We start from the raw sequence: 15,125 nt of genomic DNA, 5'->3' as shown, positions 1-15,125 counted from the left end.
ACTAAACAGCACAGGGTAAAGCCAGTGTTCAAGTCAGGAAGTAGAAGAGCTGTACCCCTATTGATTGTCCGCCCTGTAGAGGCGGGGAAGATAGTGAGCAAATTCTCATGCTTGCTCTTTACTGCCATGGCTTTATCAAGTGTCTGTGCTACTCTGAGCTTTTCTGTACCATGTGTTTTGATACTGCCTTTGTTTCCTTGGGGTTTTAGCTTAAAGATTTGGGGCTTTACTGGGGTGTTGGTGCCAAGATCCTGTCTGAGAGAAGGACCGACCTAAGCAGATGCTTATCACTGTGTGTATTGAGTCTCTGTGTAAACTTTGCCTTCAGATCTGCCAGAGGGAGCAGTAAAAGGGCTCTGCAAGTTATTCTGCCTGACTCTGCATCGATACAGGTGAGTCCCAACCAGAGACACAGTGTCGAGTGTGGGATAGGATAGTGGGGAGAGTCCAGTTGTGAGAGCCAGGCTTCTTAGGGCCACGCTCTAACCTCTCTTTACTTTAGTTTCCTCATCTGCAGGAGAGATGATGCCATTATCTACCTCATGGGTGGTCGTTACTGTGAAGGCCTGGGACAGTGCTTACCTCCGTGTTATCTCAGCATATATAGCCACTTGTTAGTCTGTAAAGGCATTTAACTTAGTCTGAATTCATGGGGTGTATACCATGGCTGTAGATCCTGCCCTTCTTGTCATCCTCTGCTCTTACCAGTACTTTAGAACTCTGGGACAAGGTGGATTTATCTAGTTGATTCCTGTTACCTGGGATCCACTGGAATCGGGTACCATCAGTGTTTTCCCAGAAAGACCAGTGCTTGCTGAGATCACCCTTTTCCCTTCCTTCCTTCCCACCCCAGAGATGCGGCCTCCCGCAGGGCTTTGCAGGCGGCCATCCAGCAACTGGCCGAGGCCCAGCCAGAGGCCACAGCCAAGAACCTCCTGAGCTCTCTCCAGTCCTCAGGTGTTGGCTCCAAAGCAGGTGTTCCGAGGTAAGAGGCTAAGTCTGTGGGCCTCCAGGGGTTTGTGGAGTCCTACTCAGGCTGGTCCAAATGAGCAGTGTAAGCATACCTGCCTCTTACCTTGGCACTCTGAATGGTACTTTGAGCCTGTCTCTAACAAGGAGAACCAGCCTAGTAGAGAAAGTGGCTTTTCCTGAGGAGCAGGACTGGGAGTCAGTAGGCCCAAGGCACTGAATGAATGGGGAAAGCCAGCTTGCTTTAATTAATTAATTAAAAATTATGTGTATAAGTGTTTTGCCTACATGTATGTCTGTGCACCAAGTATGTGCCAGGTACCAAGATACACCAGAGGAGGGCGTCAGGTCCTCTGCAGCAGACAGTTGTGAACTGCCTGTGGGTGCTGGGAGAATTACCAGATCCTTTGGAAGGACAAACAGTGCTCTTAACCTCTGAACCATCTCTTCTCTTTATTGTTGCAAATGTCAAGTGATGAGATTTTGGCCAGTGAGGCCTAGACTCTTGTCCTGAGTTGTCACCGATGATGTTAGGGAACAAGTCAAGGGAGGGTTCACATACTGTGCTGTGCCTCAGGATGTGTGTTTGTCTCTCTCCCTTCTCTACAGCAAGAGCAGTGGCTCGGCCGCCTTGCTGGCTCTGACCTGGACCTGCCTTCTAGTGCGCATTGTCTTTCCCCTGAAAGCTAAGCGGCAGGGAGACATCTGGAACAAACTGGTAGGTTCCCTTATCTTTGGAGGATCCATGAGGGTCACCTTTGCGCAGTTGTGTGATGTTTAAGCATTTCTTGCGTCCCAAATGCTCTCACAGGGGGAAATTGTCCCAAGGTATATGTTTGGTGGTGGGCGTAAGTGCAGCGGGAATCACAGTCATCTGTTCATCAATGTTCCCAAGCTTCTCTGGGTCAGATGTGATTCCAGGCATTGAATGCAATGATGAATAAGACATGTGGGCCCTGCCTTCATGAGAGGCCAGACTGGGGAGCTAACTAGAAGGCAGGGACCCCAGAAGACGCAGTAATATAGACGAATACAGATGATGTAGATCATGTTATTTCCTGGCTAGCGCTCTCTCACCTGTGTTTGGATTTTAGAGTAATAAAATGAAATTCTGGCTATTGTCTTGGTCATCTAATCTCTCCCCTTTCTATGTCTGCTCCTTGCTCAGTCTCTATTTCTTCTTCCCACCTGTCTGCTACTCAGAGATGGCCTGTTGGCAGGGTGTGGGGGGTTCTCTTAGATGTCTACGTAGGCTGGGTGGGGGTTCTCTTGGATGTCTAGGTAGTCCAGGTGGGGGTTCTCTTGGATGTCTAGGTAGTCCAGGTGGGGGTTCTCTTGGATGTCTAGGTAGTATGTCTAGGTAGTCCAGGTGGGGGGTTCTCTTGGATGTCTAGGTAGTCCAGGTGAGGGAGTTATCTTGGATGTCTAGGTAAGCTAGGTTGGGGGTTCTCTTGGATGTCTAGAATGATTGATGGTTCTGGAAGTAGTCTTGAGGGTGCTGTTGTGGATCTACTTTTTGGCTATGAGATTTGACAGAGCCACTTACCTACCTTCCTTAGAGAGGCATTCTAAAGAGATTTGCAGTGGCCATAGACACTGTAGAGTGTAGTGCATGTAGATACAGATGACTCTGGAACCTGCCACAGTGTGGGTTTTGTTGTTAACAAATGGCTTTCTACTAAAGTGGTTACTAGCAGGCAGGTTCTCTGGCTTATCTCCATGTGTTCTTGACAGCTGCTACCTGTGCTGGCAGTTAGCTTAGTGAGCAGGAGGGTCCAGCTGCCAAGTGTTACAGGACAGAATGTGTCAGGAGCATGTGGCTTGTTGCAGGAGCTAGAATCTGGACTTTTCCTTTCCTGATTCTGTTGTCTGTTATATATGTAATTAATTCGCCATTCACTGGCTGGCACTATGCTAAAAGCTGGGGCTGCTGTGTGAATTAGGCTGAGAAACCTATGCTTTTGTGGAGCTTATGCATTGTTGGAGAAGATGGAGTCTGGTGCCATGCTAAGGACAAGCAGGCTGGAGGGGTGGGCGTGTGGCTGAGGGTGGTGGGAGCAAGGCTTCTGTGAGGAGAAGGGAATTCTTGAGCAAGGACTGGAGCAACTCAGAGAGGGAACCCTGATAGGATTCTGAGTGGGATACGGGTAAGCTTGTTTAATGATGCAACTCTCAACATGTGTAGAAGGGTATGCTGTTAGCGTTGTAGGGAAGGGTCTGGTAGAGAAGGATGTACCTGTCCCTAGCCACCGTGGTGCCTGTGCTACCGGTTCTTAGGACTATAGAAATGTTTTCTGTGTATCTGACAGTTTTTGGTCCCAGTGCTGCAGATTTAACCAGGTCCTTGGCTGGTCTGGAACTCTTCCTCCTGAGCGTTGGGATTAAAGGTGTGCACCACCATGCTGAGCGTCACCTTAGTTCCTACAGAACCTAGCACAGTGTCTGCTGTTTACTGTTCATTGAGTATCTGTGGTCTTTCTTATTTTCTTAAGATGTTTTTTTCTGCTTGGTGGTGGTGATGCATGCCTTTAATTTCAATACTGAGGAGGAAGAGGCAGGCGGATCTCTCTTGAGTTTGAGGCCACCCTGGTCTATAGAGCTAGTTCTAGGCTAGCCAAGGCTTAAGAAACCCTTTCTCAAAAAACAAAACAAAACATGTATTTTTTGTCATTTTTGAGCCAATGTTTCACTGTGTAGCCTTGACTGACCTCAAACTCGATGTGTAGAACAGGCTGACCTGGAACTCACTAAGATCTGGCTGACCCTGCCTTCCGAGTACTGAGATCAAAGGTGTCTACCATGCTTGACTGTAGGATTTGGTCCTTAATGAAGGAAAGTCTAGGCATATACATATATTAACTAGGATTTCTTGTTCTGCTCCTGAATGGCAGCTGTCTTACAGATGTATGTTTATTGTATCTTTTTGAAATTTTTTGTTATTGGGGTGAACTTTGAGCTTCGTGTATGCTATGTTCTGAGCTACATCCCCATTTGTGTCTTTGTTCAATATTATTTTTTCTCCCTGAGCTATAAGGTGCCAGAATGTACCTTGTTCTCCTTGTGTATACTGTGGCTCATAGTAAGTGTTTAGCAAATATTTATTAAATAAATGCATGAATGAACAGTGTTAGGTGAAAGACAGGATTTAGGGGGCTGGAGAGATAGCTCAGAAATTAGGATCTCAGGCTGCTCTTGGGGAAGACTCAGGTCTGCTTCCCAGCACCCACATGGTGTTCCACAACTGTCTGTAACCCCAGTTTCAGGGAATCTGACAGCCTTTTCTGACCTCCAAGGATATGTGTGTGTGTTTGTGTGTGTATGTTTATGTATGTGTGTGTATGTATGTATGTGTACAAACATACACGCAGGCAACAGCTCTTTACACATGAAAAAGAAAGGGGGCAGATTTAGGACAAGGAGTTGGTAGAGACAAGAGGGTTGGGTTGGAGTGGGTGGGATGGAGATGGAGTCTAGAAGGCCTGGTGGATGTCTGTGGCAGTCTATGAGGGTCACAGGACACCTCTGAGTTGTATCGTGATTTGGCGTTTCTTTGTGCTGGCAGGTGGAGGTGCAGTGTCTGCTGCTGCTGGAGGTGCTGGGTGGCTCCCACAAGCATGCTGTGGATGGTGCGATGAAGAAGCTCACTAAACTGTGGAAGGAGGTGAATGGAGCTGGTGGGAGGTAGAAGGCCGTGCCTTTGTACCTCTGCCATCTGACTCACCAGCTTTCTACTTCCTCTTCAGAACCCTGAACTGGTGGAGCAGTACTTTTCAGCTATCCTTAGCTTAGAACCCAACCAAAACTATGCTGGTATGCTGGGGTTGCTCGTGCAGTTCTGCACAAATCACAAAGAGATGGACGTGGTCAGCCAGCATAAGGCAAGTGTCTAGCGACTGACAGTGGGTTTGCTGCATCAGGGATATGGAGGACAGCCATGGAAACTTGCTTTGTCTTGTGGCCTGTAGCGGTAGCCTGTGTGAATCCTGGTGTAGTCACTGGGGTGAGAGACTTTACTGTTCACACTGAGCATTGTGCCAGGAGTCGGGGTGCAGCAGTGAGCAGAAGACTGTGATCTTTGTGGAACTGAATCAGAGAAGATGCTGACATAAGATAGATTGGCCCCTAGTAATTGTATCTGATAAGTGTGACAAAGGAAATGTGCAAGATGGGTATCTGACTGGTACTGTGGTCAGGGAATGTGTCTCTGTAAAGAAGGGACTTAGGGAGTAAAGAGAAGTTGACCAGTAAACAGGTGGGGCAGAACATTTTGGGAAGAGAGCAGGTCGGAAGAGCATCGAGAAGGCAAGTGGGGTTCATCTGTGGGAGTGGGTAAGAGAGCTTTCAGATGTCACTAGCTCTGAGCAGGCAGGGTGTCAAAGCCCTGCCAAGGTCTTTGAACTTTGTGTCAGGAGCCATGGAAATGACTGCTTCCCACCTTTCAGTGGTGAGCATGGGAGTGTGGGAAGCCATGGGAAGTGGGACCTTTGCTTAATACTGAAGTTTTGGGACCTTGTGTCCTGTAGAGTACCCTGCTAGATTTCTACGTGAAGAACATTCTGATGAGCAAAGTGAAGCCTCCGAAGTATTTGTTGGTGAGTGAGTGGATTGCACAGCTACCACCCAGACAGTATCAAATCCTGGTTTAAATTCTGGATGCCACCCTGCTCTTTCCTCTCAGTCTTTCCCATGAGGCCTGGGTGTTTAACTCTTTATTTTGTAGGACAACTGTGCCCCCTTGCTCCGGTTCATGTCCCACTCGGAGTTTAAGGATCTGATTCTGCCCACCATACAAAAATCCTTGCTGAGGAGCCCGGAGAATGTTATTGAAAGTAGGTTCTTGCTGAACAGGTGGGTGGGAGGGGATGCGCTGCCTGAGCAGCTCTGTTGCTGTTGGCTTCGCAGCAGGAGCACTGTGTGTTCTAAGTATGAGATATGTTCACTGCCCTCACCAGGTAGACAGGAACTCCCTTCAGAATATGCTGAAATACATGGGCTTTCTTTTAAAATTATTTTCATAGCCAGGCAGTGGTGCCACACGCCTTTAATCCGAGCAATGGGAGACGTAAGCAGGCGGATCTCTGTGAATTCAAGGCCAGCCTGGTCTATAAGAGCTAGTTCCAGGACAGTCAGAACTGTTATACAGAGAAATCCTGTCTCGAAAAACAACAACAAAAAAAATTATTTTCATGAGTGTGTGTGTGTGTGTGTGTGTGTGTGTGTGCATGCTCGTGTATGCATGTGTGCATGTTTATGTGCGTGAGCATGCACACCTGTGTGTCTGAGTGCGTGTGCCCACAATTTGGAAGAGGGCATCAGATCCCCTAGAAACTAGAGTTCTAGGCAGTTGTAAGCTGGCTGATGTTGATCCTGGAAAAACAACCAGTGCCCTTTATTGCTGAGCCCTATCAGGTGCTGTCTTGTTTAAAAAACTATGGAAAGCTAGGTGATGGTGATGCACACCTTTAATCCTAACACTTGGGAGGCAGAGGCAGGCAGGCAGGCAGGATGGATCTCTGTGAGTTCGAGGCCAGCCTGGTCCACAAGAGCTAGGTCTAGGACAGGTTTGATAGCTAGAGCGAAACCCTGTCTCAAAAAAAAAAAAGATAAAAGAAAACTATAGAAAAGTATCCTCTTAGAATACTAACTGTAATTATGGAGGCTGTAGAATCTTCAGGAGATATTTGAGATTAAGAATCTTTGCTCTAGACAGTTCGGACAGTTTGGTGTGAAGAGCAGAGCTTTAGCTTACGGGTTGACCCTGCAGAGGCAAAAGGCAGTCCTGTTACCATGGAGCTAAACAGGAGACTCCAGATGGCGTCTTCTGGGGAGTGGGGCGAAATAGGCACTGGCACTTGAAACTGATGAGCATTTCTTTCTGTCCCCTCAGCCATCTCCAGTCTCCTGGCATCAGTGACACTTGATCTCAGCCAGTATGCCCTGGACATCGTGAAAGGCTTGGCTAGTGAGTATACTGACCCCTCTGCAGCCACTTGCTGCGCTGTGAGTTTTGGTTGTATTTGTTTTTTGCTCAGAGGGGGTGGGGCATGGTTTATGTTAGAAGTAAACTTTAGCGTCAACAAGACAGCTCCTTGAGTTAAAGGTGGTTTCTGCCATGTGTGCCAAGTCAAGTGTGGCCCTGGGAACATGATGAAAGGAGAGAACCTACTCCTACAAACTGTTCTCTGACCTGTACATGTGTGCCATGGTACCTCTTTTTCCCCAGACATAACTAAATAAATGTTAAAATGAAAAAAGGAATAAGGTTTTAACCACCAACAGGGGGAGGAGTTTCTTTTCTGATATTGCTGATGATGAGGTCAGGGAGCTGGGGTAAAGAGTCAGGACAAAAGTTTTCATGTTTAGCTGCTGCAACCCCTGAGCTGTGACTCTGTGTGTCCAGATCAGCTGAAGTCCAACAGCCCCCGTCTGATGGATGAAGCTGTGCTGGCACTGCGCAACCTGGCCCGCCAGTGCAGTGACTCCTCCGCCACTGAGGCCCTGACCAAGTACCTGTTTGCAATCCTTGGAGGTGAGCAGCCTTGTCAGCACAGCAGGTGACACACAGCAGATGTTCCCCTAGCCTTGGAGCTAGGATGTGGTAGGAATTTGATTCTGAGTCTACTCCGGAGGAAGCTTTTGATGAGGAACACTTCCACATGTGGCGGAAGCACACCCATGGCAGTAAAGACGGTGATGCCAGTGGTTTTAAGAATGTGTTTTTGTGTGCATGGGAGGAGAAAAGGAAAGAAAGATATGAAGATGTTAATGGTGTCTTTGAGTAGTGGGAACATGCTGATGTAGCACATTTTTCTTTTTGTATTTTCTGTAAGAATGTAGTACTTTTGTTTGTTTGTTTACTCAAGGATTTCTCTATGTAACCCTGGCTGTCCTGGAACTTGCTCTGTAGATCAGGCTCGTCTCAAACACACAGAGATCTACCTATCTCTGCCTCCCGCGTGCTGGGATTAAAGGCGTGCGCCACCACTGCTCAGCAAGGAAAGTAGTACTTTTAGTCAGAAAACATAAGGTGCTATTTAAACCCAGCTTCACAGCAGAAAGGCTGCTTCGGGAGTCTGCATGTGTGTGACACGGGGCCAACATGAACGATCACTTTTGTTCCTTCCTCACAGGCTCAGAAGGAAAGCTAACTGTCGTAGCCCAGAAGATGAGTGTCCTTTCAGGTAGGGATCCTCCCCGGTCATGCAGTGTGCTGTAGTAACGAGGGAGGCTATTGTCCTGTCAGATAAAGCAAGTCCTTTGAACCCTGATGCCCAGCAGTGTTGGCTGTGCCAGCTTGCCTACCAGTACTCTGCTGTCGGCCTGTGCGGCAGGAAGCCTGGTTTCTGTAAAAGGAGAGACTGGAAGAAAATTGAAGGAGTGTCTGTAATGGCCAGGGGAAAGCATGGCTGCTGGGGTACCCAGAAGAGGTCTGTGACCTGGTGTACCCTGTTGGCAGTGGCAGGAAGGCTTGTCTGCTGTGGCTTGTGCAGGGGAGGGAACAACCAGAGAATCTGCTTTTCAGGGATTGGAAGCCTCAGTCATCACGTGGTTTCTGGGCCTTCTAGTCAAGTCCTGAATGGGTGTGTGGTTGAGCTGTTTATCCCATTCCTCCAGCAGGAAGGTAATTCCTTGTGGCATGGGGAGCATGGTTTTCCAGGCGGTCTTCCGAAAGCCTATCTAAAGGCACACCTCCTTGAGTTAGCAGGGCTGGGGATGTCTGAAATGTCACTGCTTCCTCCCCTGGGACCCCGGCTTGCCTTCTCCCATGGCTTGCAGTGATTTGGTATGGTTATAAGATGTCAGACCGACTGGACTTGTGCCGCTTACCCTAGTGCATGAAGGTACCTTGGTACACGCCATCTCTGTCCTGGCGCTCTGGTGCAACCGGCTCACTACAGAAGTGCCCAAGAAGCTTACTGACTGGTTCAAGAGAGTTTTCAGCCTTAAAACCTCCACCTCCGCAGTGAGGCACGCCTACCTGCAGTGCATGCTGTCCTCTTTCCGAGGTAAGGCGTCCAGGAAAGGGGTGACTGAGCCCAGGGCATGCTCCCTGCTCAGGGCTTCTCTTCTGGTTCCCTGACTAGACCTCATTTTCTTCTGAGTCCTTGTTCCTGTCTTCACAGTAGTGACTCCTTTCCTTGTTGGATTTTTGTTTGTTTTTGATTTTTTGGCATTCCTGGAACTCGCTTTGTAGACCAGGCTGGCCTCAAACTCACAGATCCACCTGCCTTTGCCTCCCCAGTGCTGGGCTTTAAGGCATGCGCCACCATACTAGGCTCCCTTGTTGAATTTTATTCAGAAAGGACCTGTTGTTGTACTGAGATCATGAGTTTAAAAGGTCAATGCTATGTAAACTTGATTTTGAACCCTTTAAAAAATTGCCACTTTCATCTCTTCAGTGCTGAACACAGCTACTGATACTGGCATCCCATCTTCTCCAACCCAAATAGCCAGGGGGGAGTTGATTTCTTTACTAAAATCCTCTTGATATTGATTCCTCTCTCTGATATAGGCTTGTATTTCATTTAAATGATGTGTTGATTTTAAATTTATGAACTACTAAATTATAAATTTAAATTACTAATTTATGAACTAAATTTATGGAAAACGTCAAGAAGATTCCAAAGATTCCTTCTTGAGACAGACAGAGGAAATGGGCTTTGTGCCCACACATGTTAGGAGTAGGAACAGACTCTGTCAGAAGCGCTTGTCTTGAGTTGACAGGACCCATGCCTTAGCGACAGCACAGCTGGGTATTGTGATTTAGGCCTGCAGTCCCAGAACTCGGGAGGTCGAGGCAGGAGTTCCAGGTCATCTTTGGCTACATACTGAATTTGAGGCCAACCTAAAATACATGAGTAATTATAAAAAACAAAATGGGTGTTTTTAGGTATAGCTGTAACTTTTTTTTTTCTAATGTAATTTACTTAGAGATGGGGTTTCTTCTCTACATAGCTCTGGCTGTCCTAGAACTCACAGAAATCCACCTGCTGGGAATGAAGGCTTGCACCACCATGCCTAGCTTATTTATTTATTTTTAGTGTGTTTATATCATAGGTTAGCAGATTGGCTAGAGGTTGTCTTGTTGTGGGAAGAACACCATATTGGAATGGCTAGGCTTGTAGTTAGTAGTGGTTCTTTGTCAGCCAGCTGTTGACAACCCTGGACAGTTTACTTTGCCTCTCTGTTTCCTTATCCTGTGGAAGAGCAGCTGATGATCAGATTAATAAGATTGTTTTATCTTTAATTTTTTTTCTTTCTTTATTTTTTTTCTCTTTAATTTTTTTATGACTTTAGAGTTTAAATCCCAAATTCCTTCTCTGGTTCTTTGAGATACTCAGAAAATTAACTGAAGGGTTTCAGCCAGTTCACACTTGGGTGGATAATGTCTTCTTAAATAATCGCATCACTTCTGTAGACCAGGTCGTCTCTAAGATGCTTCTGTCTCCACAGGTGACACACTTCTGCAGGCCTTGGACTTTCTGCCCTTGCTCATGCAGACGGTAGAGAAGGCGGCCTCCCAGAACACTCAGGTTCCCACAGTCACCGAAGGGGTCGCTGCAGCGTTGCTGCTCTCCAAGCTTTCCGTGGCTGACTCACAGGCCGGTAAGGGTCTGCATGCGTCCAGGGTGCCAGGTGACAGAGTCCTTGGTCGAGTGTTGGATGCTTAGCAGCCTGTCAGCTTGTCAGCTCCAGGGCTGCCTGTTACCTGCAGCAATGAGCTCGGGGTCATAATAGAAGTACAGCCTTCATTTGTCTTCGACTTGCTGTTCTTGCCTCTGTTACTTCAGTGCTTTGGGTTGGGCTTGTCTGTGATGCTTGTACTGTGTGGTTGAGTATTAGGGACTTAATGTTTGTTTTTTTTAATTGTTGTACTTGTTTATTTTATGTGTATGAGTGTTTCGCCTGCATGTATGGGCAGCACAGGTACTCAGTACCACAGAAGTTGGAGGAGGGTGTCTGATTCCTTGTAACTGGAGTTATAGACAGTTGTGAACTGCCATGTAGGTGTTAGGAACCTGGGTCCTCTGCAAGAGTAGCTGGTACTCTTAACCACTAAGTCATCTTTCTAGACTTCGTGTTTGAATTAGTTACATATTCATAGGATGCTCTGGTTCATTCCTGTTGCTATAATAAAGCACCCTGACAGAAAGCATCGTGGGGAGACAGGTTCATTTCAGCTACAACTCCAGTTTATGCGCTGCCATCGTGGTAAAGTTAAGGCAGGAACTTCAAAGAGCTGGTCACATCATGTCTACTGTCAGGAGCAGAGAGAAACATGCTTGGTAACATGCTGTGTCATCCACCAATCATGCATGGGAACGATTCAAGTCAGAGCCTCCTCGTCCTTTTCTGCCTTCTCTGGAGTCCTTTTTGTTAAGTCGCCTTTGTCACTGTGACAGACTACTTGAGAAATTCAACTCAGGATGAAAGATTTGTTGTGGTCCATGGTCTCAGAGGGCCCAGTCACATGGCGGGCAGTTGCCCATTGTCTTTGGATCTGTGTCAGGCAGGGAGTGTGTGGCTGAGCAGAGCTGCTTACCTCTTGGTGGCTGGGAAGCAAAGCAAAGCCACAGGTCTCAGCATCTCTTTCCAGAGTGTACATTGGTAACTGACCTATGTCCCCCAGACCCCATCTCCTGAAGGTTTTACCACCTGCCAGTGGTGCTATAAGCTGGGGATCATATCTTCAGCATACGGGCCTTTGGAGTGGGTGCACAGCATCTAACTCTAGGGCCTCCCCTTCTGCCTGTGCACTCGCCTGACCTTGTACCCACTGTATACACCAAGACCTATGACTCCCTGGGCGGAGATACACACGAACACAGCCTCATGTTAGCACATCTCAGGGTGCGTGCTATGGGGTGGGAGGACAGAGATGTGAGTCACTGAAGGAGGTTGAGTCTTCGTTTGAGGAATGGAGTGTTGGGAAAGGTTTCATGAAGGAGGAAGCATCTGATTTCTGAGAAGCTACAAGGATGTGACTCTCATGAAGAAATGGCCACAATTAGGAAAAGGCAGGGAGAGCTGCATCATGTGAACCTCAGGTGTTCCAGACAGGTTCTTGAGTAGTGGGAATTCCAGAGGAGAAGCTGCAGGCAGCAGAGAACCCTACAGTTGTGCAGACTGCAAGTGAGGCCAGAAGGACTGATGCTTGGTTTCAGACTAGGAGAATAGTGAGCTTGGGAATGGTCTTCATGGAGTGTCTTTCACAGAGCCTGCCCAGCAGCTTCAGCTTAGAAGAGCCACGCTGTGGGGGGCATGGTGCGCTGTGTCATGGGGTGACCTTTGCTTTCTTGCAGAGGCCAAACTGAGCAACTTTTGGCAGCTGATCGTAGATGAAAAGAAGCAGATTTTCACTTCTGAGAAGTTTTTACTCCTGGCTTCAGAGGATGGTGAGTTTTGCGACCTCTGACGGGTCCTTAGGGAGGTCTTGTTTCTGAGCACCTGCTTAGCCAACAGCTCTGTGAGCACCCAGAATCGTGATCTGGCCAGCAGCGTGGCTGTTTTCTGAATGAATTCATTCTGTGTGGGAGAATCAAGATCCGTAGAAAGGCGGACTTGGGAGGACTATAGCGACAGTCATGGAGCTGTGATATTAGCTGTAATTATAGCTGAATGGGTAATTGGTGCTGTCTGGTTTCCTTATGCTAAGTGCTGTGGAGTTGTGGCAGCTCTACTCCCCCACCAGGCGACACAGAAACTACTGGTTTCTATCCTGGCAGAAAAGGAACAATAATCTTCAAATGTATGTGCAAAATTCTAGGTTGCCTCACAGGAGTCTGCCACTAATTAGTGATGTGAAGTCTTTTGACTCATGAATCACAACATCCTACTAATGAGCTACAACTATTAGTCACTTTCTGCTTTCTTTCTTGCTTTCTTTTTTTTTTTTCTTAGCTTTTGATTAGGAACGACATTTATAGTTCAGAGATGAGGTGGGAAGGTGGGAGGGAATCTTCATTGAAAACCTCCTGCTTTGACCTCTAGCCACTCAATTCTGCTGGCCATTGACAGCGGTTTGATCTGCTGCTTCTGTATCCTCGATATTCTGCATACCCATCCCTTTGTGTGTTCTCTGCCTCTTTACACAGAGTAGTGTGTTGCTGTCACCCCCATGCCTCCCAGGCTGGAAATGAGTCCCTTGTTCAGTGAACTACATGTCCAAGCCGCTGGCCGAGAGTACAGTGAATTGTTTTTTTTTTGTTTGTTTGTTTGTTTGTTTTGTTTTTTCTTTTTTGAGGTTTATTTTATGAGTTTGAGTTTTGCTTTCATATATGTCTGTATCTGGTAGGTACTCTTGAAGGTCAGAAGAGGGAGTTAAATCCCCTGGAGCTGTAATGAATTAGGGATGGTTATGAGCCACCATGTAGGTGCTGGGAATCCACCCCAATCCCTTTACAAGAGCAACAATTGTTCTTAACCAATGAGCCATCTCACCAACCACCCCCTCTTTTTGTCTTCAAATACAGGTTTTTATTTTGTAGCAAAGGCTAACCTTAAACTCAGGTTCTCAGTGCTGAAACCTCTCAAGCACTGGGATTATAGGTGTGCGCCACCACTCATAGCTAATAATTCTGTTTCCTTTTTCAGTCAATTTTCTAAATTGTTACTGTGCTATACCTTTTTTCTGCTCCTCTCCCTTTCTCCCCTCCCCCTTGCTACCAGTTTCTCAGGGGATCTTGTTTTTTTCTCTTTTCCTAATTAGATCCATGTATGTCTCTCTTAGATAGCTAGTAATTTTTTTAAAGATTTATTTATTTATTATGTACACAATGTTCAGCCTCCATGTATGCCTGCAGGCCAGAAGAGGGCACCAGATCTCATTACAGATGGTTGTGAGCCACCATGTGGTTACTGGGAATTGAACTCAAGACCTCCGGAAGAGAGGCTTTTAACCTCTGAGTCATCTCTCTAGCCCCAATAGCTAGTAATTCTGAATTATTAAAATCAGTGTATACCTTCTTTACTTCAAAATACATATTACATAATAGAGAAAAAGACATAAAAATGAACTGTAGCTTCATATCTGGTGTTAATCACATTTACATCTTTTTGTTAATTTTTTTATTTCATCCCAATTCTTTTTGGGGTTGGGGAAGAATACATTTTTAGTTATTTAATTTTGTTTTCTTTCTTGGTGTGTGTGTGTGTGTGTGTACACCGGAAAGTTGGAAGACAACTTTTAGGAGCAGGTTCTCTCATTCCGCTATGCAGGTTCCAGGGATTGTATTCAAGTTATCAATCAGGTCTAGTGGCAAGCTTCTTTACCTACTGAAGCTCAGAAGACTTGCCCTGGCCGGTGAGTGGTGACTCACGCCTTTAATCCTAACATTTAGGAAGCAAAGCCAGGTGGATCTCTGAGTTTGAGGGCAGCCTGGTCTACAGAGCTAGTTCCAGGACAGCCAGGGCTACACCCAAGAAGCCCTGTCTCGAAAAACAAAAATAGGCTTGCACCATTTCTTTCCCTTACAGCCCTGTGTACTGTGCTGCATTTGACGGAGAGGCTTTTCCTCGACCACCCGCAGAGACTCACCAACAGCAGAGTTCAGTACGTGAGCCTCACTTTTCCTGCCCCCTGGGCCAGCAGAGCAAATGTTGACAGGACTTTGAGGAGTGGGTATGTGGCAGGTTTGGCTGTGGAAGACCCTATCCCAACTTCCCAGGACATCTGTCTTTGTGTTTGCAGACAGTACTATCGGGTCCTGGTGGCTGTGCTCCTGAGCCGTACGTGGCATGTGCGCAGGCAGGCACAGCAGACAGTTCGGAAGTTGCTGTCCTCTCTCGGGGGCATTAAGCTGGCCAATGGCCTTTTGGAAGAGCTGAAGATTGTCCTCAGTTCTCACAAGGTGAGAGGATCAACGTGCTTCTGCCCTGGCCTTTCAGCTGACCACTCCTGGCAGGTTTTCTCTCTCAGACCAGATGATTCCAGGATTTGGTAACATCTTTGCATTTTAGAGACTTTCTTTTCTGTTTCCATACCTTTGATGTAGTTCAAAATATTTTTGGATATTTTCTTTTTAGTTAGTTTTATTCTCTTTTATTTTTTTTATTTTTGGTGTTTTTGAGACAGGGTTTTGCTGTAGTTTTTAGAGCCTGTACTGGAACTAGGTCTTGTAGACCAGGCTGGCCTCGAACTCACAGAGATCCGCCTG

The 15,125-nt window shown here is 46.8% G+C and overlaps 1 protein-coding gene across 2 annotated transcripts in view; it reads left to right on the top strand.

Moving 5' to 3' along the window:
• Gcn1 (GCN1 activator of EIF2AK4) overlaps nt 1-15,125 on the top strand; it is a 62,395-nt gene that overhangs the window by 9,372 nt on the left and 37,898 nt on the right. For both annotated transcript variants that reach the window (XR_007594765.1, XM_050158954.1), the window contains exons 3-18: nt 329-392; nt 854-985; nt 1,579-1,687; nt 4,532-4,630; nt 4,713-4,847; nt 5,493-5,561; nt 5,690-5,798; nt 6,857-6,931; nt 7,370-7,498; nt 8,100-8,150; nt 8,492-8,590; nt 8,802-8,975; nt 10,423-10,575; nt 12,273-12,365; nt 14,446-14,521; nt 14,660-14,819. Coding sequence is in view for 1 of the 2 variants with exons in the window: in XM_050158954.1 (XP_050014911.1) it covers nt 329-392; nt 854-985; nt 1,579-1,687; nt 4,532-4,630; nt 4,713-4,847; nt 5,493-5,561; nt 5,690-5,798; nt 6,857-6,931; nt 7,370-7,498; nt 8,100-8,150; nt 8,492-8,590; nt 8,802-8,975; nt 10,423-10,575; nt 12,273-12,365; nt 14,446-14,521; nt 14,660-14,819 (1,727 nt within the window). In the remaining variant the exon portion in view is untranslated. The remainder of the gene's footprint in view (nt 1-328; nt 393-853; nt 986-1,578; nt 1,688-4,531; nt 4,631-4,712; nt 4,848-5,492; nt 5,562-5,689; nt 5,799-6,856; nt 6,932-7,369; nt 7,499-8,099; nt 8,151-8,491; nt 8,591-8,801; nt 8,976-10,422; nt 10,576-12,272; nt 12,366-14,445; nt 14,522-14,659; nt 14,820-15,125) is intronic.

Source organism: Alexandromys fortis, unplaced genomic scaffold (assembly GCF_014885135.2).
Source record: "Alexandromys fortis isolate MF-2015 unplaced genomic scaffold, M_Fortis_MF-2015_v1.1 scaffold_90, whole genome shotgun sequence".
Taxonomy (NCBI): Eukaryota; Metazoa; Chordata; class Mammalia; order Rodentia; family Cricetidae; genus Alexandromys; species Alexandromys fortis.
Note: the sequence above shows the minus strand (reverse complement) of the source record. Positions and strands in the feature narration are given on the sequence as shown.